The sequence below is a fragment of the Anolis carolinensis genome, unplaced genomic scaffold, assembly GCF_035594765.1.
Source record: "Anolis carolinensis isolate JA03-04 unplaced genomic scaffold, rAnoCar3.1.pri scaffold_12, whole genome shotgun sequence".
Lineage (NCBI taxonomy): Eukaryota > Metazoa > Chordata > Lepidosauria > Squamata > Dactyloidae > Anolis > Anolis carolinensis.
The window spans coordinates 24,014,225-24,039,260 of record NW_026943823.1 but is presented as its reverse complement, the minus strand read 5'-3'; the positions used below and the strand labels follow the sequence as shown (position 1 = coordinate 24,039,260).

At 39.7% G+C, this 25,036-nt stretch overlaps 1 protein-coding gene across 1 annotated transcript; it reads right to left on the bottom strand.

Annotated features, from left to right (window-relative positions):
- Positions 1-10,688: 10,688 nt before the first annotated feature.
- LOC134294076 (axoneme-associated protein mst101(2)-like) lies at positions 10,689-20,027 on the bottom strand. Its single transcript, XM_062963933.1, has 6 exons — positions 19,835-20,027; positions 19,191-19,301; positions 17,454-17,528; positions 15,663-15,762; positions 14,116-14,264; positions 10,689-11,917 (listed from the first exon to the last, which is right to left on the bottom strand). The coding sequence occupies exons 1-6, from the start codon at positions 19,896-19,898 to the stop codon at positions 11,148-11,150; spliced, it is 1,269 nt and encodes a 422-aa protein (XP_062820003.1). The 5' UTR covers positions 19,899-20,027; the 3' UTR covers positions 10,689-11,147.
- Positions 20,028-25,036: the final 5,009 nt, after the last annotated feature.

Below are 25,036 nucleotides of genomic sequence, written 5' to 3'. Positions count from 1 at the left end.
CTCGCTTATCCAACGTTCTGGATTATTCAACACATTTTTGTAGTCAATGTTTTCAATATATCGTGATATTTTGGTGCTAAATTCATAAATACAGTAATTACTACATAGCATTACTGTGTATTGAACTACTTTTTCTGTCAAATTTGTTGTATAACCTGATGTTTTGGTGCTTAATTTGTAAAATCATCACCTAATTTAATGTTTAATAGGCTTTTCCTTAATGCCTCCTTATTATCCAACATATTTGCTTATCCAACATTTTGCCAGCCTGTTTATGATGGATAGTGAGACTCTACTGTAATACAAAAATTTTGGGAAAAGGTTGGTTATAGATACAAATAATATGATCACCAAAAAGGTTAAGAAAAACCCAGAAATGTGCCTTTTAGGATTATTCTGAAAGAGTATTAGTAATGCCTTTATGGTACTATGTGGGCTTTATGGTCATGTCAGTGTGATTTATTGTTATAATTGTATTATTTTACCTTGTTTAATAATGTGTATTATGTTGTTATGTAATATTTGTGTTGCTTTTATGATTGTAAACCGCCCTGAGTCCCATCCGGGAGATAGGGCGGTATATAAATAAAGTTTTATTATTATTATTATTATTATTATTATTATTATTATTATTATTATTATTATTTATTATGGAGCCTCCTCATTCAGGTGCAGCATATTGGTCCCTGGACAACAATGATGGGGTAGAGTTCATCACTTTTAGGGTTTGTTTTGGGATTTCCTGGAAAGCTGGAGGCCCAATGAGATGGCCAGAGGATTAGACCTATCTCCTTAGGCTTGCTTATGCATATTCATCATTGATGGCTTGCAAGAGGATCTGTGAAGGAGCCATTACAGGTGTGAGTAACACTGGGAAAAGTGTGATATCACCACAATGGCCGGGATTTTTGTTTCTCCCGGGAGAGCCACTTCACACATTCCCTATGCCAAGCAATAGAGATTACCACTAATGTGTGAATCACACTGAAATGATGTACAGACCTGTGGTTTTTTATTGCTGCCGTTGTGATTTAATTTCTCAGGGAGAGAGAAAAAAGACGAAAAAAGTTTGGTTCTGTATTGCTTTCTACCTTCTAGAATTTGAACTGCAGGTCAGAAAGATGAAAAAAGCCACAGAGATGCATTGCGTAGTGTTAAAGTATTGAGTTGGCACGCATGATGTAAGTGGATCATGATGATGTAAGTGGATCAGCTTTTCCTTCAATTTTGTCAAGGAACTTTCCATGCAATGTTTTGTTGTGCCAGCTGTCAGCTCTAGTTTGTAGTGCGGTTTTCTTGTACTGGTTTTTTGTCTGTTGTGCTTTGAGGAGTTTCTGATTTTTGACTTCAATCAAAGCAGGTTCTTCAGTTATTATTATTATTATTATTATTATTATTATCAACACAACGACGTTGTATGGCACAGCAAACAAGATAGATATGCTGGATTTCGTTTCGCAAAACCACAAGTCGAACACTTCCCAAGTGTTATTATTATTATTATTATTATTATTATTATTATTATCATTATTATTATTTGGAGAATCTTGTGCTGTGAATTGTCGTCTTTGGCAAGTGCATGGAAATTGCTAAATGTTTTTTTCTTCGAGATCTCCCTGTAACAAAACCAGTTTCAAGCAGAATGTCCATATCCATTTCCAGAGCAAACCTGTTTCCTTTGGAACCCATTTCTCATGAACCTCCTTATGAAGTTGTTCCACCTCCTCACATTGTGATACTTTACGCAAACAGTAGATGCGCATCAGAAATAACACGTGGCTCCTGTGTGCAAACCCCTGACCTTTCCTTGTTTGTGGCATATAAGGCTCTTTCTTATATACGTACCTATCAGCCGAAATAGGTTTCTTCCTCCCGTGTTCCATTACCACCAAAGGTAAAGCCTCGCTAATATGGTCTTTTAGGCCTAAAAGGCTTTAATACCATTTGCTTATCTCCGATCAGCTTTATTATAGGCGTCTAATTATAGGGAAATGTAATGATCACAATGTTAGACACATTTAACCTTCTTTGATCTCCCAGCATTCCTTGCTCTGGCAGGCTGAAGGAGAGGCCGGAGCTGACAGACCGATAACTGAATGAGTGATTATCCGCCGTGTTAATGGACAATGATATAGAAAACTCTTCCATATGGACAGAATATTAATGAGGAGCTGGCGAAGCGGAGATAAGGCCATAAGATGTTGCCAAGAAGAACATGTGGAATCCGGTCATAAAGAGGCGACGATGAAATGCACAATCACGGCTTCTGCGGGTTGGGTCCAAATTTCCTTGACGGGATGATTATATATATATATCCCTTCTAGCAAGTCAACTCTATGGTTCCATGGCAACTCCCCATACAGCCTCCAAGAGCATGGGCTCTAACTTTGTTTTCCAAGCTTTAAGAGACAGATAATTATATATGTGTGTGTGTGTATCTGAGTTGACTTGCTAGAGTTGACTTGCTAGAACCATAGAGTTGACTTGCTAGAAGGTGTATGCGTGTGTATATATATACACATACACATACACATACACACACACACACACACACACACACATATATACACATATAAATACTTTATCATCCCATCAAGAAAACTGGGACCCAACCCACATACAGCCTCCATTTATGGTGTCGTAAATTAGTTAAATTAACCTCCCTGCATAAGCGGTACCTAAATTCCTACTTGACAGATGCAACTGTCTTTTGACTGCATAGGTCAACAGCAATCTGGACTATTAAAAGGTGGGGAGCTTATTCCGACTCAGGCTGGTTTTGCACTCATGACCTTTCGTTCAGTCATGATTTATTGCAGCTGGCTACAAACCAGCCACGCCACAGCCTGGTCCTATCACTATATTATACTAAATGTCCTTAGACCAGAAGCTGACCACTTGGAGTGCCTCTGGTGTCGCTATAAGAAGGTCCTCCACTGTGCATGTGGCAGGGCTCAGGTTGCATCGTAGTCAGTGGTCTGTGGTTTGCTCTTCTCCAAACTCGCATGTAGTGAATTCCGCTTTGGAGCCCCATTTCTTAAGGTGGTGGTTCCAAACTTTTGGAAACAAAAGAATATATACCTTTGGCTTATCTAATTTTGGCCAATGGCTGAGGATCTTCCCCACCTTCCACACCTACTTTGGCACAAGTGATACCAATGACCTCACGTGTTTACTCTGAGCTTTCTTCTCTCCTTGGAACTTTCTGGAGGAAGGCACCAGCTCACAGGAAGCGAGGGGCATATGTAGAGGCAAAGCCACAGAGGCAAATGTTTACTAGGCCCGGGCTGTGGCGCAGGCTGGTGAGAAAGAAGGGCGGAATATAAATATTGTAAATAAATAAATAAATAAATAAATACTATTTTCTGGCTTATGGTCCCTTCAGTTCCGGGTTAGCGAAGGAACTCAGTGCGTCCATGTCCACAGGTTGCAGCTCTTCGATTAAAACAAAATAGTTCTTTATTGTATGTTTTGCTTTCTCCACAAAAAGCCTTTGATCCATTGTCTTTGGTCTCCTTCAAGGTGCAACGAAAAGATATAGTGGTTAGTGTTCTTGACTTCGGCAAAGGAGGCAAAAAGGGGGAAAGAAGAAGAAAACGTTACCTTAGTAGCTCCAATCTCCTGGTAATAGTAGAATAGAGCTTACTTTTGATGATAAAGGTTTAGGTGAAAAAACGAAGTGAGAGAAATAGGTACCTATAGATGGGGTGGAGAAAAACATTCGTGTTTTTATAGCTCATTTCTTCCCTTACTTACTTTCTTTCCCCTTTCAAAACCCTCTTCAGAGTGTTTGTTCTGAATATACCCATTTGATGCTTTTATGTGTCTCGTGGGCTGAATGGAAGAGTGTCTATGCAGGAAGATCTTTGGGATAGCTTTTTAGAAATCACACACAAAGGTTTCAGGGGTTACGCATTCATCCCGTTAAAGCTTCGCTCCAACATAAAGCGCACAGTGAGAGGAAAGCTGGTGAAGCCGAGAGACCTTGCGCGTAGTTTGATACAAATGGGCCCAAACACAGCTCCATCCTCAAGACCTAAGAGGGGTCCTCAAACTTTGTGAGCCGAGAGCTGGTTCATGGTGCCCCAGACTGCCCTGAGGCCGGACTATAGTGTGAAAAAAACATGAACAAATTCCTATGCACACTGCACGTATCTTATTTGTAGTTAAAAAAAAAACCCATGAAGAAAGACTACAATATTTAAAATGAAGAACAATTTTAACCAATGTAAAAGTGCTGAGCTGCTGAACTTGTGGACCAAAATGTCCCAGGTTCAAATCCAGGGAGCAGAGTGAGCACCCGCTGTTAGCTCCAGCTTCTGCCAACCTAGCAGTTTGAAAACATGCCAATGTGAGTAGATCAATAGGTACCGCTCTGGCGGGAAGGTAACGGCGCTCCATGCCGTCATGCCAGCCACATGACCTGGAGGTGTCTACAGACAATGCCAGCTCTTCGGCCTAGAAATGGAGATGAGCACCAACCCCCAGAGTCAGATACGACTGGACTTAACGTCAGGGGAAAACCATTGCCTTTACCCTAAGAGTTGCTTGATATATATAAACCTTTTCTCCCAACACAGGACCAATGTTTTCATGACCAGCAGCTTACTGCTAAACAAATCATGCCTAGTTCTTAGGGAAAGTTACTTTTAACTACAATTCCCAGAATCCGCCAATGGCTTTTCCTAATATTGATCCTGGAAAGTTAGCATGGTAGATTAAAATGACATGATGGATTAAAACGAAAGCAGATCTTAGATAGGTATATTCCTATAAGAGGTGTCATATTATAAGTACAGTAGAGTCTCACTTATCCAAGCCTCGCTTATCCAAGTTACTGGATCATCCAAGCCATTTTTGTAGTTAATGTTTTCAATAGATCATGATATTTTGGTGCTAAATTCGTAAATGCAGTAATTACAACATAACATTACTGCATATTGAACTACTTTTTCTGTCAAATTTGTTGTTAAACATGATGTTTTGGTGCTTAATTTGTAAAATCATAACCTAATTTGATGTTTAATAGGCTTTCCCTTAATCCTTCCTTATTATCCAAGATATTCACTTATCCAAGCTTCTGCCGGCCTGTTTAGCTTGGATAATTGAGACACTACTGTACAACAATATATAATAATATATTGTATATACATATAATATTAATAATAATATTATAATGAAATACAATATAATACTAATAATTATACAATATAAAAATATTAATTATATATTATGTATTACATGTAATATTACTATTACAATGCGGTCTGAGCCCTGCCACATGCACAACGGAGGACTTTCTTATAGCAACACCAGAGGCACTCCAAGTGGCCAGCTTCTGGTCAAAGGAAATCTAGTATCATACCAAATTTTAAACTTTGTGTTCTTAAATGCATGATAACTCTACCCTCAATGTGCTTCTGACATGATAAATAAATAATAGCTCAATTAGAATAAAAGAAAATTATTACAAACTAATTTGGAAGTGGTATTTAACACCAAGAAGGTTAAATATTATGAATAAGAATAATAATGAAAAATGCTGGCGAGGGTGCCAGGAAATTGGAACCTACATGCATATGTGGTGGGATTGTAAACATGTAAAAGGTTTTTGGGAAATGGTTATAAGGGAAATAGAAAATATTATAAATATAAAAATTAGAAGGAATCCAGTGGAAATATTACTTTTAATTAAAAAAGAGAATGAGAAAGATAAGAAGGAAAAAAATTTAATAGACATGCTATTAACAGCAGCTAGATTATTAATTGCAAAATATTGGAAAGGAGAAATGAAAATACAAATTAATGAATGGTATAAAGAAGTTTGGCGAATGGCACTGAATGACAAGCTAACATCAAATTTAAAAGTAAAGAAGGGATTATGGAAAAAAATGATTTTGAAAGTATTTGGAGAAAAATTCTAGAAAAATTATTGGAAAAAGAAGATGGGAATTTACCTCCAAATGAAGAATTGAACTTTTGGTGGGACTTCAGAAGAAGAGATGGCTCTGGGGAAGGGGAGCACAGGGGTGAATGTAAATAAAAGAGGGGGAAATGTATAGAATATGTTTATATAATTGTAACTTTTTCTCAATAATAACAATAAAAAATATTTTTTAAAAATAAAAATAAATAATAGCTCTACTGACAATAACATGTAAGGGATTGCTGTTGCAGTTCCAAAAAAGGTCCCTTCCACCCACACCATGTCTCTCTTTTTCCTTCATTTTCTGAGCCCAAATCTCCCATGGCTGTTGATGCAAATGGCACTGCTGCACAAGGCAATCCCTCCTTTGTTGCCGACCCACAGGGCACCAGGGCCCATTGCTGGGTCTTAAAGTATCTTCATTTGATAATCACCCTGCAGGGATTAGAGTCATTAGGGAGACATCCTTGGAGGCACCATCATTTGCCTCCCTTCGCATCACAAAGGGGAGAAAATGAGGCGCAAAGGGCCCGGCTTTCAGCGGCCTTTCCCGTCCCCTCTTGCTTCCGAAGAGTCACAGCTGGAACCTGCAAAATCCCCAGGAACTGCATTTCCCAAAACCAGCAATGGCCCAATGGTCTGGTGAATGAGGACCACTTAAAGGCAACAGGTTGAAAACTGGATCTTTGTGGTGTCCCTGTTAACTTGTAACTTGTAAGCTTGGAGTTTAGGCTCATCTCTATCCAAGATTATTATACCAAATTGGTTCTATCGTTCGGCATCCATTGTTGCATTATTTCATCCTTCCCCTGTTCATATTTTTTCCCAAGAGTATATTTGCTCAAATTAATATTCCCAAACTTGAGCAGCTTTCCTCTTCATGATAGTCTTTTGAGTATTCATGATTTTGGGCACTGCAATTTGAGGGAGACGTTGACAAGCTGGAAAGTGTCCAAAGGAGGGCTACACAAATGATCAAGGGTCTGAAGAACAAGCCATATGAGGAGCGGCTTAAAGAGCTAGGCATGTTTAGCCTCCAGAAGAGAAGGCTGAGAGGAGACATGATGAGGGCCATGGATCAAGATGGGAGGAGAAGTCACAGAGAGGAGGGAGCAAGCTTGTTGTGGGGCCAGGCTTTTGAATAACAATTAGCAGCATTAATTACTATTATGTAAGCTGGAACTCAATTGACAGACCCAGTCTTTTAAACTTGAACACGCCTAGCTGTATTTTATAATGTGTTTTATGAATGTCTGATGAAGAAGGAGGAAGATAATAAAGAAGAGGAGGAGGACGAGGAGGAAGCAGAAGCCAGAGAAGGAGGAGAACTTCCCAGTGGAACCACAAGCCCACTTTTTCCTTTTCCACCACAGTAATAATATTCCAGATGTGGATCCCTTGGCAAGCGCTGTGCGGCAGGTGTGCTCTCTCTGCGTTCAATTATCTCCAAGGCTCTCCAAGAAGAGTGTCTGCGTGATGCCGATTTAGCTTTAATCAAATATAGTTTGCGGAGGGGAGTGTTTTCTCCCCTCCCGTCCTCCTCCTCCTCCTCCTCCTTCTTCCCTGCCCCCAAATTGCAGCCCACCTTATGGAAATGTAACATTTTCTATGAATGGTGAGAAGGCCTGGCAGCGCATGCAGATGAGCGGGACACAGTGGCATGCCGCCACCGCCGCAGCCCTTCCCAGGCGCAAATTAAAATCTGTTTGGGTTTATTTACTAATAGATTAGGAAGAAATTCCCGCCTGACCCACCGACCCACATTACGGGGCAAACAAAACAACGGGACGGGGAAATAATCAGGAGGGATTTCGTCACCGCCTGTTTGCCAGGTTTTTAATCATAACTCGGGGTCGGGCATGTGACGGCGTTACCATCTGCATTTCCGCGCGAAGGAGACATTCAGTTAAAAATTATCAATTACATTCCCCAGTTATTATTATCTCTCCCTCCCCCCACAACTGATGAAATTATGTTGATCAAAGCGATTTATTTAAGATCTCCAAATGAAATATAGCCACCCCACATTGTGCCCGTTCCAATCTATACACATAATAAAAGTGAAAATATGTATGTATGGGTGTGAGACAAGCTCCCACTTCCACAAATACTTATGGCTGCCACTGCTCAGGAGACACCAATGGCCATCCCGCCAATGACATTGCAGGTTATGGCGAGTGCCATGAACATGTCCAAGAGCCCTGCCAGTGTCCTCCACAAACACCACACTTCTCACCAATCCAGTGAAGTTTTTCAGTCTGGCACAATTTCATCCTAGATTTTCTGTTTTTCCTCCACCAAGAACATCCCAGTGTTTCTGGCTCTCCATTAGTATGGAATTTGCATGACCCTGCCCACTGCCTCTCCCGTAACCCTTTCCTATTCTTTTCTATGGCACACAGCAAACAGAGGAACATACTAGAGAGGTTTGGGGAGAATTCACCAAGGTTTATAGGAATTCTAGCACTGGGGTGTATATTTCACTTGCAATCTAAGAGCATTATGAACTCCACCAACAATGGACCTGGAACTAACTTGGTAGACAGAACCTGCATGATCAAGAAAAAATACTGGAGGTCTTTGGAGGGATTGATAGGAGTTGTAGTTCACCTATATTCAGAGTACGCTATGAACCCAAACAATGATGGATCTGGACCAAACTTGACATGCAAATTTGAATCCTGGTGGGTTTTGAGGGGAATTGGCCTGGACATTTTGGAGTTGTAGGTACTGGAAGTATAGTTCACCTGCAATCAACGAGCACTCTGAATTCCACCAAAGATGTAATTTTGCAAAAATGCAAAAGAATAAAGATGCACAGAGTTTAACTAGCTTTTTTAAAATTAAGGTTATTTAATCTTGTTTTCAAAGTTTTTTTTTTCTTTTGTGTCAGGAGCAACCGGAGTTGCTTCTGGAGTGAGAAGTAATGTGGTGGAGTCTCTTTCTCTAGAGGTTTTTCAGTCGAGGCTGGATGGCTATCGGTCAGGAGTGCTTTGCTTGTGTTTTCCTACTTGACCGAATGGAGTTGGATTGGATGGCCCCTTGGGGTCCCTTCCATCTGTATAGTTCTATGAGTTTTAAACTAGATCTAGTTCAAATCTGATCTGTTTTGATGGTTGTAACCCATTGTTCTGGGGAAGAAGAGTGATGCCAGTCAACCTACCAAGCAACCAGGGAGGGAGGGATAGGACTTCAATCTGGCTGGAAATTTGAGATGCAAAGTTTGGGACGTGCTCTTGGCTCCCCTTAGTGGCAAAGCCTTGATAATGCTCGGAAAGGTTGATTCTAGTTGTATTTGCCTGTGGATTTCTAGTGAAGTGTCCTCTTTAGGAATCTCGAGATCTTCCATCACAATTATTAGCAACAAAGGTGTGCACTGCGCAAAAGGAATGTAAACTCTAACAAGGATTCCCGGGTATTTTGTAACCCTTGTTTCTGGATTAAAATGCCTTCTTCAGGTAGCTTCTGAAGGTTCTTTCATGCGTTTGTAGTAGACTTTTCTGCAGCTTTTGTAAATTCCACTAAGGAGTTTGTGTCTCTGCTGTGGCACTTCAATTGTGGATAATGGTCCTACTGCCTTCCATTTGTGAGCCACAAATGCGCATCCTTTTGCGCATCTCCAAAACATTAACTTGCATGGGACTATGATAAATTATCTAAAGTGTGAACCACAATATACAGTTGTTTATTCCTTTGACCATGCATTTCTAAGACGTTTCTCTACGTGGGACAATACTGGAATTTAAAGTGTTGTACTCAGTTATTGAACATACTTATCTGTTACTGAAAAAGCATACAAACATGAATATAATGTTTGATGTAATGCTGTAAACAGTTTGTATTTGTGTATTACTCCTGCGCCTGTAAGGATTATAATTTGTCTGTTACCATTGTTTTATTCTGTATATTAGTTAGTAATAGGACTACTGTATCTTTACACTACGAGATTCAGAGCCAAGCTTAGGAAATCTTAGAAAATCTATATATATAAAAGAGTGATGGCATCACGGCGACCCACAAAACAACAAAACTACAGGCCCCCCAACCTCGAAATTTGACAACACAACCCATCATCCATGGCTCTAGGTTGATACAACAAAAAGAAAAGAAAAATAAAGTCCTAATTAGAGAGAGAGTAATAATTGCTTTTATCCAATTGCTGCCAGTTAGAAGGCTATGCTCCTCCAACTTGGTCTCCTAGCAACCCAATAAAAAACACTAAAAAACACAAAAAATGATTAAAAACACTGAAAAAATTAATACAATAAAATACTATAATAACAGAAAATAACTAAAAATAATACAAGGAAATAATAAAATATAATAAATAAAAAGATAACTTACAATAAAATTAATTAAAAAATACAAATAACGTCAAATAAAAATTACACAACAATTTTTAACCAATACCACCACTACTTTGCCACAGCAACGCGTGGCCGGGCACAGCTAGTGGGACTATAAAGTGGAGTCCATGACATGTGAGTGTGGAGAAGAGCAAACCACAGATCACTTGCTACAATGTGGTCTGAGCCCTGCCCCATGCACCATGGAGGACCTTCTTACAACGACACCAGAGGCACTCCAAGTGTCCAGCTTCTGCTCAAAGGAAATTTAGTATAATGCCAATTTTTAAACTTTTGTTTGTGGTTTTTCTATACATCATAACCGTATTCTCAATTCGCTTCTGACACGATAAATAAATCTGTGAATAATCAAATCTGCATACCTATTCGTTGCTATCAAAAACATGCTGCATCCATTGATTGCCAATACAAATTTATTTTAAACCAGTGTCTCATGATCGTATTGAAAATATCTGGAATTCCTGGAAAAGCCAAGAATGGGCCCAATCCTAGAAGACGTCAGGAGGCAATGAAAAGCAAGTCTGGGTGGACTGGGATCCATAGCTGGTATTCTATCTGACATAATATTTTGAAAATATTTAAGAAACGATCACACTTTCCTCATGTTTTGAGGAAACAGACCCATCTCCATCCTCAAATGCTTCCTCTGGAACCTCACCATCCGCTGTCCTTTTCAGTGTTTTCTATCCAATCTCACCATTTGGGGACAATACAGGATTCTACATCAGAAGAACTGCTAGAAAAGGAAGTTTACCCTTTTCTTCTCGAGTGGAGAAGACTTTTTTGCACGTTCCACAAGTGGAGAAGATCTCTTTCCTCTTTCCACTTTGATCTTAATCTGTTCCTTCTGTTTTCTAGTCACTCTCTTCCTCTCCTTCTGACTCCTCCTCGTCTCCCTCGTCTTCCTCGTCTTCCTCCTCTTTCGGCTTTTTCTTACTTTTGGCTTTTGGGGGTGGGCTTGCTTTCTTCTCCTTCTTCTTCTTCTTCTTCACACTTTCCTTCTTCTTCTTCTTCACACTTTCCTTCTTCTTCTTCACCGGCTTCTTCGCCTCTTTCTTCTTGGGAGGCTTTTCCTCTTCCTTCTTCATCTTCAAGATCGGCATTTCCTTCTGCTTTGGTTCCTTCTTGGGCTTCTCTTTGACCTTGGATTTCTCTCCTTTCTTTGCCTTATCTTCATCCTTGGAGGCCAGCTCCGATTTGGCTGCTTTCACAAACTTCCCAATTCCCTTTTGAATGGCTTTCGGTTTGGCTGCCTTCTTAATCTTACCCAAACCTTTTTTAACGGCCTTTGACTTCGCGACTTTCTTGATCTTACCAACATGTTTCTGAACCGCCTTGGATTTGGCAACCTTTTTAATCTTACCGACCTTCTTCTTGACTGCCTCCGATTTTGCAGCTTTCTTAATCTTACCAACTTGCTTTTTGATAGCCTTGGATTTGGCAGCTTTCTTGATTTTGCCCATACCCTTTTTCAAGGCCTCTGATTTTGCTACTTTCTTAATCTTGCCCAGTTTCTTCTTGAGGGCATGTTTCTTCCCTTTCCCTTTCTTCGGTTTCCTGTCTTCCTCTTTCATTTGTTTCTCCTTCAGACAAAGTCTTTCCATAGCCTCTTCTTCCTCCTCCGCTACAGTATAACACAGGATAGTTTAGAAACTGTATTACTATATTACTCTACAAAGTATCACTAGATGGTTATATAGACACTAGAAATTAAGATGTAGTGTTTTAACATAATGATGCTTGGAACTTGGTTGTTCCAGTGTGCCTTTGACTAATGTTTGATGCTTTACCTGTTGATAAAATGGATTAGTATAGTATGAAATTGTGCTAGGAGTTTAAAGCTGTGTGTGTGTAATCTTGTAGTGAAGAGGTTAAATGCATAGAGTGGAAATTAGCGATTTCATTTCCACTCTATGCATTTAACCTCTTCACTACAAGATTACATACACACAGCTTTAAACTCCTAGCACAATTTCACACTATACTAATCCATTTTTTCATTTACTTTGGGAAGATTCCACTTTCTAGCCAGATATGTGGTTTAGAGATAAGAATGGAATGTTCTCTCCAGTGTAAACGTCCTATCTGTCTTGTATATACAGTAGAGTCTCACTTATCCAAGCTTCGCTTATCTAAGCTTCTGGATTATCCAAGCCATTTTTGTAGTCAATGTTTTCAATATATCATGATATCTTGGTGCTAAATTCATAAATACAGTCATTACAACATAACATTACTGCGTATTGAACTACTTTTTCTGTCAAATTTGTTGTATAACATGATGTTTTGGTGCTTAATTTGTAAAATCATAACCTAATTTGATGTTTAATAGGCTTTTCCTTAATCCCTCCTTATTATCAAAGATATTCGCTTATCCAAGCTTCTGCCGGCCCATTTAACTTGGATGTGTGAGACTCTACTGTAGTTGTAAATAAACAATAAATTCTGAGCAGCTTAAATAAGCTGAAACTAAGGAAACACAAGGCAAATGAAGTAGGGCCGGGCTGTGGCGCAGCTGGCTAGTAACCACTACTGACTGAAGGGTCATGAGTTCAAAGCTGGGTCGGGTTAAGCCCAGCCATTAAATAGCTCGGCTTGCTGTTGACCTAAGCAGCCCGAAAGACAGTTGCATCTGTCAAGTAGGAAATTTATATACACTTTATGTGGGAGGCTAATTTAATAATTTACAACACCATAAAACTGCCAGCAACATACCGGAAAGGAATGAGGAAGTACAGTCACTAGTGGATGGTGAAGCAACAGCTCCCCCTGTGGCCAGAATTGTGAAGCTGGAAATGTTAAATTGCCTCTGTGTGTGTCTATACTGTATGTTGTTTGTCTGATGGCATCGAATGCTTGCCATATATATGTTCATTGTATTCTGCCCTGAGTCCCCTTCGGGGTGAGAAAGGCAGAATATAAATTCTGTAATTAATTAATTAATTAAATAATTAATTCAGTGTGTTCTGAGCTGACAGCCAGATCGTCGGAGAGGGAATTGAGACCTGGAAGGTGATTCGTGTCAATCAACCAACTGATATTACCATCCTGTGGGACGCTTTTCTCATGTCCTCGCATGGGGAGCTAGAGCTGACAGACATAAGCTCATCCCGCTCCCTGGATTCGAACCGCCGACCCATGAGATTAATGTGACACTAAATAAGGTTATAGCATGATGCTGAATCTTAGTTCATGATTATGTAATACTTTTGACATGAAAAAAAGTTCATGAACTTTAGTGGCTACCTAACCGTGTCAGACTTCAAACTCAACAGTTCCTAATCAGATTTGTAAAATGGGAATAAATCATCCTATATTACTCAGTTTCACAGCCTCTGTTATATAAGTAGACAGAACAGTAATAAGGGAAGGAAGCTAGAAAAATAGATTTTCTTTCCAACAGCAAAGTGGTTTGGTAAAGTTACATTGCCAAAACGTCTTTAGCTAAATAAGGTGACCCTGCAGAAAACATATTTAGTGCCAAGGAAAAGTTGTATCTAGAGTTGAAGATCTATTGTGGTGTATTTGAAGACACACAACAGGAACAATCTTGTGATAACTGGTTGGTCTTATTCAGCAATGTGGTGAATCCACTCATGTCCTTATTCCAGACTTTGAAATAACTTTCCAAGGTCCTGAACACTCTTATTAAATGAATGCAACATTTTGGACAGCTCTTTTCAGTTGGTGGAAACTTTGTGTGTTTTCGCCACCCCAAAGGCATGGAAGCCACGGTGTGTATATTTTTCATTAGTCAAGAAATTTCCATTAGTCACTTTTTTTTATTGGTAAAACATATTACTCTGCAGGTGCATCGCTTACCTGTCTTTATTAACCCTTCCAGTTTTTTGTCTCTCAGCATCTTCTTTCTAGCATTCTCCTTCTGCTTCTGGATTTGCCTCAAGAAGAAATTCTTTTTGGCATAGGCCTTGACATAAGGGCCCAGCTGCCTTAGTTTCTTCTCTTTCGATCTGAAAGAGGAAAGATTGGATGAATTCTCATCAGATGTTTCGAAAGAGAAACTTCCTGTTGCCGTCCCTGCTCACCAGGCTGCTCGTCATCTGAGCAATATGTGAAAATATTGCTCCCCAAGAACCCATTTATTGTAATTGCCAATCAATGAGGACTCAACAACAACGTAAGATGTTGCCAATGATGATACCCATGCCATTGGGCCATTGAACCCACTTGGGGTTTTAGTCCAAACTTTGAAAGAGCGATTGAAGATGCGGAACTTAATTCAGAGGCTGTATTTAACACGATTGACTTTCAAATTCAGATTAAACCCCACTTCAATGTCCCAGGCTTTAGCACTGCAGGTTAAGCCACCAGCTGCAATAAATCTTGTCAGTCAAGAGGTTGGCATTTTGGAGGCTGGGTCAAGGTGAGCTCCTGACCTTTAGCCCAGCTTCTGACTGCCTAGTGGCTTGAAAGCAAAATGTGAGTAGATCAATAGGGGCCGGGCTGTGGCGCAGGCTGGTTAGCAGCCAGCTGCAATAAATCACTCTGAACAAGAGGTCATGAGTTCGAGGCCAGCCCGTGTCGGGTTGAGCACCTGCTCGTTGTTGACCTAAGCAACCCGAAAGATAGTTGCATCTATCAAGTAGGAAATTTAGGTACCACTTATATGTGGGGAGGCTAATTTATGACACCATAAAAATCACCCAGCCACCGTTGGAATGAGGACTTTGCTGTCACCGTGGATGATGAAGCAGCTGCTCTCCCTGTGGCTGGAATCAAGCATACCCTCATTAAGCTGGAAGCTGGAGAAGGTTTAAATTGCCTCTGTGTCTGTCTCTGTCTCTGTTCTATGTTTATATGGCATTGAATGTTTGCCTTATACGTGTACAATGTGATCCGCCCTGAGTCCCCTTCGGGGTGAGAAAGAAGGGCAGAATATAAATACTGTAAATAAATAAATAAATGGGGACCACTTAAAAGTGGGGAGGTATTAAGGCACCCATAAGGAAATGTTGGCGATTCAATCAAAAGGAGGAAGTTATGAACAAAGATCTTCAACGAGGAAAGGGAGTGACAGACCTCCCGCCACCCATGGCCGGAACCAAGCACAAGCTTCCAAGAAGCCGAAGATGGGGAAAAGCCTATATATACCTCTATCTATGTTCAATTGTCTGTCTTGTCAATGTATAAACGGCACTGAATGTTTGCCGCAAATCTATGTTCTGTGATCCGCCCTGAGTCCCCTTCGGGGTGAGAAGGGCAGAATATACGGTAAATACTATAAGTAAATAAATAAATGTCATGAAAGCCACCAAATTTCGTAATGTTTACATGGAATCTTTTTCCATGTGCTAGAAGTCTAGTCACTTTCCCAACAGGAATATCACATCAGTTGCTGTCGTACTTACTGGAGATAGCACCAAGCGACGAGGCAAATCAGAATAGCAAACGAAAAGGCGATGGAACCTTCCACCACGATCTTGGCCAAGGCAGGTCTGTTGGGAATCACTGGATGGAGGGGAAAAGCATTCTGATCCATGTGCCCAAGAAGTAACAATGCTTCACAAAGAGCCACATGGAGCTCTTCTGTTCCGCCCTGCAGAGATATGGGATACGATCCGACCCCTTCCACCCCAAATTCAGCACTTTGGATAATGTAATTGTTAATGTGGGATTTGTGTATAGATAGTGTTTAAATGAAATTTGTGTCTTGCCTGTATTGCATACTGATTGCATCATCCAGAGTGTGCTATAGTCTGGAAAGAGTTAATTGCTGAGAAGCTGTGTTGACCTTGATGTGTGGCTGGAACTGGGGAGTGTCCAGACACAAGTGTGTATGCTTTACTGATTGCATCAGTTCAGTTCTGTGCTGTCTGCCTTGGTGTTAAGTCCTGTGTCTATTGTCTGCAAGTCTGTTTGTCTTCTACAGTAAAACTTTGTATATAGTTTTACCAAAGTCTCTGGATGTCACTTCGTTCTGCGTTCCACTGACTCCATCTACTGCTGCGCTGCAACTTACTCTGATAGTATTGCTATGGAAGCCACCAACTGCCTGCCACTATTTTCTGTTCCCTGAGACCCATTGTATGGATATACCGTATATACTCGAGTATAAGCCGACCCGAATATAAGCCGAGGCACCTAATCTTACCACAAAAAGACTGGGAAAACATTGACTCCAGTATAAGCCGAGAATGGTAAATTTCAGAAATAAAAATAGATACCAATAAAATTACATTAACTGAGGCATCAGTAGGTTAAATGTTTTTGAATATTTACATAAAGCTCAAATTTAAGATAAGACTGTCCAACTCTGATCAAATCATTATTCTCATCTTCTTCAATGTCAATGTGCTTATGTATCCTTTTAATAATAATAGAGTAAAATAATACATGTAATAATAATAATAATAATAATAATTAATAATAAAAATTACAGGAAAATAATACATGTAATAATAAATAGAGTAAAATAATAAATGTAATAATAATAATAATAAGATCAGAGTGAAATAAGAAATGTATTAATAATAATAATAAAAGAGTAAAATAAATGTAATAGTAGCAACAATAGTAGAGAAAAATAATAAATGTAATAATGCCAATAATAATGGAGAAAAATAATAAATGTAATAATGCCAATAATAATGGAGAAAAATAATAAATGTAATAATGCCAATAATAATGGAGAAAAATAATAATGTAATAATGCCAATAATAATAGAGAAAAATAATAAATGTAATAATACTGCCAATAATAATAGAGAAAAATAATAAATGTACCCTATATTCTCGAGTATAAGCTGACCCAAATATAAGCCAACCTGGACCCTCACCCGAGTATAAGTCGAGGGGGGCTTTTTCAGTCTTAAAAATAAGGGCTGAAAAACTAGGCTTATACTCAAGTATATGCAGTATGTTAGTGTTATGCTTTTGGATTGCTTGGTTTTGTGTTCTATCCTGGCATTTTTGGATTACTGAACTTTGGCTTCTTTTGAGAATTACATTTTATATCTTTATGGACTCTTTTATATTTTGCCTTTTTCCTTTTTATATACTTTCTTTAATAAACGTTATTTTATTAAAGTATTGGACTCTGGTGTGGTGTTGGGTGAAAGGGTGTTCCAGGGCTCAAGTGCAACACTACCTTCCCATTCCTATGATTAATTTACCACTTATTGACAAAACACTGGATTTACCTCTGTACCACTTGATACATCTCTTGATAAGAGTGTGCAGATTAGTCAGCGCAGTCTTCTGAGGGATGCTTCTGACTTCCACAAAAAAGAACAGGTTAAAATGGTGCAAAGATGGGGCCGAGAAGACAAGAATAATGTTATCTTCCTTGCGAATTCAACAGTGAGAATTAAACAACATCAAAGCACACTATTGCACTATGTTATTGAATATAATGGGACTTGAGCACCCACAGATTTCGATATCCATGGTGCAGAGCGAGAACCAAATCAAGGTGATACCAAGGACTCACTGTATTTAAAACTTCCATTGTGTTTAGACATCCAAGGAAAGGGGCAAAACAAGAATCAGCATGAATGATCTTCAACCGGGGCGGGCTGTGACACAGGCTGGAAAGCAAGCCAGCTGCAACAAATCACTCTGACCAAGAGGTCATGAGTTCGAGGCCAGCCCGTGCCTGCGTCTGTCTCTGTCTCTGTTCTATGTTATGGCATTGAATGTTTGCCTTTATGTGTGCAATGTGATCCACTCTGAGTCCCCTTCGGGGTGAGAAAGAAGGGTGGAATATAAATACTGTAATAAATAAATAAATAAATAAATAAATAAATAAATAAATATTTATTTACAGCATTTATATTCCGCCCTTCTTTCTCACCCCGAAGGGGACTCAGGACGGATCACATTGCACACATAAAGGCAAACATTCAATGCCATAACATAGAACAGAGACAGAGACAAGACGCAGGCACCGGGCTGGCCTTGAACTCATGATCTCTTGGTCAGAGTGATTTGTTGATTTGTTGCAGCTGGCTTGCTTTCCAGCCTGCACCGCAGCCCGGTCCTAAATAAATAATATTTATTTATTAATAAATAAATAAATAACCCTGGACACAGTATATTATTTGAGAACACAGAAATGCTTGACCACTCCAACAACTATCATGTCAGACGACACGGAGAAGCCACTGAAATCCACAAGCATGTGGACAACTTCAACAGAAAGGAAGAAACCATGAAAATGAACAAAATCTGGCTACCAGTATTAAAAAAAACTCAAAAATCAGAACAGTAAATAAGAAGCAACACTCTGAGGGCAGAGGAGCCCCAGGGACGGCTAATGACTCTGAACAAAGGATGCCTCCCAGGCAAGAGACAAACCTTTCCAATGCTAATTAGGGTGATTAACTGAAACATTAGCGCTGGCTTCCAACTGACAAAAGACTCTTGTCACACCCTGGACTCTCCACAGATATATATTTACCTTCCTTGCCTAGTTTCTCCATGCCTCACAACCTCTGAGGATGCCTGCCATAGATGTGGGCGAAACGTCAGGAGAGAATACTTCTGGAACATGGCCAGACATCCCGAAAGACATACAACAACCCTCTGATCTTCAGTCTCCCACTTTATGCAAAACTAGGAATTTGGGGACTAAAAGAAATAAAAGAAGATACAGTTTTCTTATTTGGCAAGAGGGGATTCTTTCCCCTTTGGTTTACATTGTTGAAGGGAAAGAATATTATAGTAGATGAGCCGTTCATCTAATTCGGTCGCAGCCACATTGAGTGATGTATGAACTAACCAGAGAGATCCAATATTGTGAAATGGAAATACTAAACCCAGATACTAAAAATCAATGTGAGACAATGTCTCGGAATGCGTATCAAAAAGCGAGAACAATCCAAAATAAATCCGATATACGATTCAAAACGATTTTTTTGGACATGTCTACAGCTCACCCATATGGTCCACAGCCAAGCGAGAAGCTGTTAGGTTCATCCCAGTCTTGTTTTCCGCAGTTGGAGGATTCCAGTCCATCTTCTCAGCCTCTTTATATGTTCTGATTGGTGCTAAAACATTGGGGAGGGAAATTAATTCAAGGAAAATAAAGCTGTAGCAAATCAAATAACAGAGATCCTTATCGGAATACCTAGTATTCCCAGCCAGCAAGGATATTCTGAGAATTGCCATCGAACAAGGAAATATCCAAGCTGTGTTTTTGAGTTCTACTGTTTATCCAGATGAACATTTATAGTGGTGTGGTCCAACTTAACTGGCATAGCTCCATCCAATGGAATGTTGGGATTTGGAGCTCTATGTACCACATATGTGTACCATATATACTCGAGTATAAGCCGACCCGAATTTAAGCCGAGGCACTTAATTTTACCACCAAAAAAACCTGGCAAAAGATTGACTCCAGTATAAGCCGAGATACCAATAAAATTACATTAACTGAGGCATCAGTAGTTTAAATGTTTTTGAATCTTTACATCAAACTGCAATTTAAGATGTGAGTGTGGTCTTCATTGATCTTCATTGCTCATCTGGACCTAAACATGGTCTACTTCATACCTTCTTGGAGACATCCATTTCCACTCACCTGTAAGACAGCAAGAGATTCCCAGACACAGAAGGGTAAAGAGAGATGGGACAAACTGGCTCATGGTCAAAATGGCTCAGAGTCTTTTTTTGCAATGATCAAGGCAGAAGAACAAGAGCTGTAGAAGCCATCAGCAGATGACCTTGTTCTGAAGCTATTTCCAGCGTCTTTATCACGTATCTGATCATTTGGTGGGGCATTCTGATTTCCTTCCTTCCAGTTACATCACAAAGAAATTATGTTCTTCCAAGTTCTAGAACGGGGAGGAGCCCAACCATGATGAAAAAGATGGGCAAGCAGAAGATCAGTTTGTCTTAAACAAGGACAATCACAAGCTAGTGACTTCAACCCACCTTATAGTTTGGATACTATAATTATACTCCACAAAATAGATCTGCGAGAAGTGAAATTGAATGAAGGGAAGAACTTCTCACAACTCATGGTTCAACTCCAGCCCCCAAATTTCTTGTGTGGGATTTAGGAGCTCATTTTTGCCCAAATCCGCTGCAAGCTGCACTCCCACAAGCCAAAATATTTTCAATTTTCCTTTGCTGTCCTTGCATTACATCCTAACCACAGACCACTTACTACCATGAGGCCTGAGCCCTGCTTTTGGTCAAAGAAAATTTAGTATATGGTAATGCCAAGGCTTTTTTTGTTTGTGGTTTTTCTATACATTATAACTGTATTTTCAATTCATCTCTGACACGATAAAGAAATAATGTTTGTTAAAAAAAGACATTCTTTTTAAAAATAGTTTTATTGAATTTAAAATTTTCCATACAATATGTGATATATAATATATCATACCATACTTGCATTGTTCTTTTATATCTACTGTTGATTTATATCTACTACTAGCTGTGCCCGGCCACGCGTTGCTGTGGCGTTGTCTGGTGGTGTTGGTGAGAAATTGTTGAGGTAGTGGTGGTATTGAATGTCTGTTGTATGGTTGTCTTTATGTTTAGTATGTACACTGAAGTGGATTATATGGCAGTGTGGAGTCAAGATAATCCAGTTCAAAGCAGATAATATAAGATTCTAAATGGGTTATATAGCTGTGTGGAAGGGCCTTGAGTCTACACTGCCATATAATCCAGTTAAAATCTGATAATCTGTGGAAGAGGCCTAAGTGAGGCCTAACTGTCCCTGTCCCCTGGGGTGAGTAGGTTGCTAGGAGACCAAATGGGTGGAGCTTAGCCTTCAAACTGGCAGCAATTGGATAAAAACTATTATTCCTCTCCCTCTAATTAGGACTTTATTTTTCTTTTCATTTTGTTGTATCAACCTAGAGCCGTGAATGATGGGTTGTGTTGTCAAATTTCGAGGTTGGGGGGCCTGTAGTTTTGTTGTTTTGTCCGCTGCCCTGATGCCATCACTCTTTTATATATATAGATTATGTTAACATTTGATTTTCTTGATTTTCTTTTTGGCCTGACCACTAGATGGCAGAAAAAGGCTTTAAATGGATTACATACAAATAGAGAAGGAGAGTGGGAAGGAAAAATCTGAAACTTTCTCTATGATGTGAAACCACTAAATGCACAACACAAGTTAATAGGTATTATAGGATCATAAATTGTACTCTAAACAGGTGAAGCTCTAAGTGAAAACCTGGGGTCACCTATACAAAGGCACTAATAAGGACCAGCAGTTTCATTTTCAGATGACCACATACCTAAGAAAACCCCATGAAATCCATGGACGTTAAGACACATACACACACATATACCACAAATCAAATGTTTGGAAATTTGATTTGACACATGCTCACCTCCTCACCATATTCCGCCCCTCTTCTTCCTATCAGCATGAGTATCAGCATCGAAATCACCTAGAGCGTTGAAAAAAAAAGGCATCCAGTTAAAGAATAGGCTGTAGTTCCATATTTATAATACGAGGGTTATCCAGAAAGTAGATTACGTTTTGGAATTAAAAATGAACAAAGTATAGGAGAAAACATTTACCATATGCAGTTGAAAGCCACGCCCAAATACCACTTCTCAACATATTCCCCATTGAAATCTGGGCACTTCTCATAGCAATAAAAGAGTCTGGAAAGTCCTTCCCCACCAAACTTTGCTGCTTGGCTTGCGTCCTCAACCAGGCGGGTATCCCTTCCTGCAGCTGCGCATGTGCATGCGCTCAACTTTCCCCCACACTCGTCCTGGATTGCTCTTCTAAGGTTTTGCAAGAAGCACACCTTTCCTGTCCCAAAAAATGGTCGCCATAACCTTCCTTGCAAGCATTTGCAAAACAGAAGAGCGATCCAGGACGAGTGTGGGGGAATGTTGAGCGCATATTTATACATGGTCCTCATCATGTCTCCTCTCAGCCTTCTCTTCTGCAGGCTAAACATGACCAGTTCTTTAAGCTGCTCCTCACAGGGCATGTTTTCCAGACCCTTAATCATTTTAGTTGCCCTCCTCTGGACACTTTCCAGCTTGTCAACATCTCCCTTCAATTGCGGTGCCCAAAATTGGACACAATATTCCAGGTGTGGTCTGACCAAGGCAGAAGAGAGGGTTAGCATGACTTCCCTGGATCTATACTCCTGTTGATGCAGACCAGAATCCCATTGGCTTTTTTTGCCGCCGCATCACATTGTTGGCTCATGTTTAACTTATTGTCCACGAGGACTCCAATACCTTTTTTCACACGTCCTGCTGTCAAACCAGGCATCGTCCCCCATTCTGTCTCTTTGCATTCCATTTTTTCTGCCGAAGTGAAGTCTCTTGCATTTGTCCCTGTTGAACTTCATTTTGTGAGTTTCGGCCCATCTCTCTAGTCTGTCAAGATCGTTTTGAATTCTGCTCCTGTCTTCTGGAGTGTTGGCTCTCCCTCCCAGTTTGGTCCCGTCTGCAAACTTGATGATCGTGCCTTCTAACCCTTCGTCTAAGTCGTTAATAAAGATGTTGAACAGAACCGGGCCCAGGACAGAACCCTGCTGATGGCACTCCACTTGTCACCTCTTTCCAAGATGAAGAAGACGCATTGGTGAGCACCCTTTGGGTTTGTTCGCTTAGCCAATTACAGATCCACCTAATTGTAGTTTTGTCTAGCCCACATTTGACTAGAAGGTCGTGGGGGACTTTGTCGAAGGCCTTACTGAAATCCAGGTACGCTACATCCATGGCGTTCCTTGTATCAGGCATGGGTAAACTTCGGCCCTCCATGTGTTTTGGATTTCAACTCCCACAATATCATCATCATCATCATCTCGTCTGGTGTAGCTTTTCACTTCACAGTAATAATGCTTATTTATTTTATTTTATTTTATTTATTTACAACATTTATACCCCGCTCTTCTCACCCGAGGGGACTCAGGGCGGCTTATAAAAATTGGCAAAATTTAATGCCCAAAATGCAATCATAAAAACAAAACAATATAAACAGATCCATCAATAACATGGTTAAAACACATTATAAAAACTTTCTATATATATATAAAAGGGTAATAAAATTTCGGCCTAGGACAAAGCAACAAAATTACACATCCCAGAAACACTAAACTTGGCAGCACAACCCCTCATCCATGCCTCTACGTTCATACAACAAAAAGAAAAGAAAAATAAAGTCCTAATTAGAGGGAGAGGAATAATTGTTTTATCCAATTGCTGCCAGTTAGAAGGCTAAGCTCCTAGCAACCCACTCAGCCCAGGGGACAGGCAGAGTTAGGCCTCACTTAGGCCTCTTCCACACTGCCTATAAAATACAGATTATCTGATTTGAACTGGATTATATGGCAGTGACTCAAGGCCCTTCCACACAGCTATATAACCCATTTATAATGACTTAATGTAAGGTAAAACCTTTACCGTTTACCTTAACTACCACCAATTCCTCAGTACTTTATTTCCCATACCACCAGATTTCGCCACAGCAACACGTGGCTGGGCACAGTTAGTCCAATTAATAAAACAGGAAAAGTAATACTTCGAAGCCCTGATTAAACTAACAATAAGAAACTTCCCCTCTTAAATGAACTTTTATTATTACTTTTAATATATGAAGTTGGGCTCCAGATCCCGAATCAGACCATCCCATCCTCAACCTGGATCCTGAACCGAAGTGCATAAGCGAAGTTGTCATATGTCTAAATTCCGTTTGATCCTCACTGCGGAGGATGAATGAATTATTCAGCCACCTTCTTTGAATGTGGTTGACTATTTTTACATTCGGGGAGCCTTTTTTTTTTGATAGACTGCCTTGGAAAAAAAAGAAGAAGAAAAGATTTGCCCAAAAGAAAAGCCTTCTTTTTTTGAGTATTTATGGCTTGATCCCCCTTCCGCGGTTATTAAAGTGTAGACACTTTGTTAGTACATAAACTAATATTTATGTAAAAGCTAATTAGCTACTTGATGTTTTTTAATCACAGAGACTTAAATCCCCCCGTCCCCCCCGAAGACCCCCGTCAACTTTTTAAAAATGTGTTTACAATTGTTAAGTGGAATTTAAAGAGTCAAACGCCACCGTCCTGAGCAGCAAGCACCTCACTTTTTATTTAAATGAAATTTTCATGCTTTTAAAATCCAATTTAAATATTCATGATGAGAATGCTTCTGATTTAGGGAGAAATGCATGCATTAGACAGGAGGCTGATTAAATTGGATGCCATTTTAATGGAAAACAGGTAAACACTTGATTAGTGGCCAGGACGAATCTGCTTTAATTTACATTAGAAACCACCTCCGTTCTTTGAACCCTCACTTCGCTCCCCGTTCCTTGACATAAATAATCGTGGTATTGTTACCGTCTCTTACTAATGACATTCGGTGGCATCTTATCACTTATTCCCACACAGGGTTTGGGAACTTTGGGTTTTTAAATTTTTTTAAGAAATGAAAAAAAATTTGGTTAGAAGTAAGACAGAAGATAGAAATGGCTGTTCTTTCAGGGTAACCTTGCTTTCCCTGCAGATAAGGTCAGCTTTTTCTAATGGCCCTTTTTATACTTTTTCTGCAGAAATTATCTTGTTTCAAGGACTCACCTTGGCAGAATAAAACGGGAAGGAGACATTGAAGAACAGAACGAGTTTGTGAGATTAATGGATAATCTTGCAGGTGATACAAAACTTGGAGGGTCGGGTGGTTAAGAGATCGGAAGATTGGAACATAATTGAAAGGGGCCGTAACAAGCTAGAAAATTGGGGAGAGAGTAACAAAATGAAATTGTTACATTTAGGACACAAAATCAAAATAC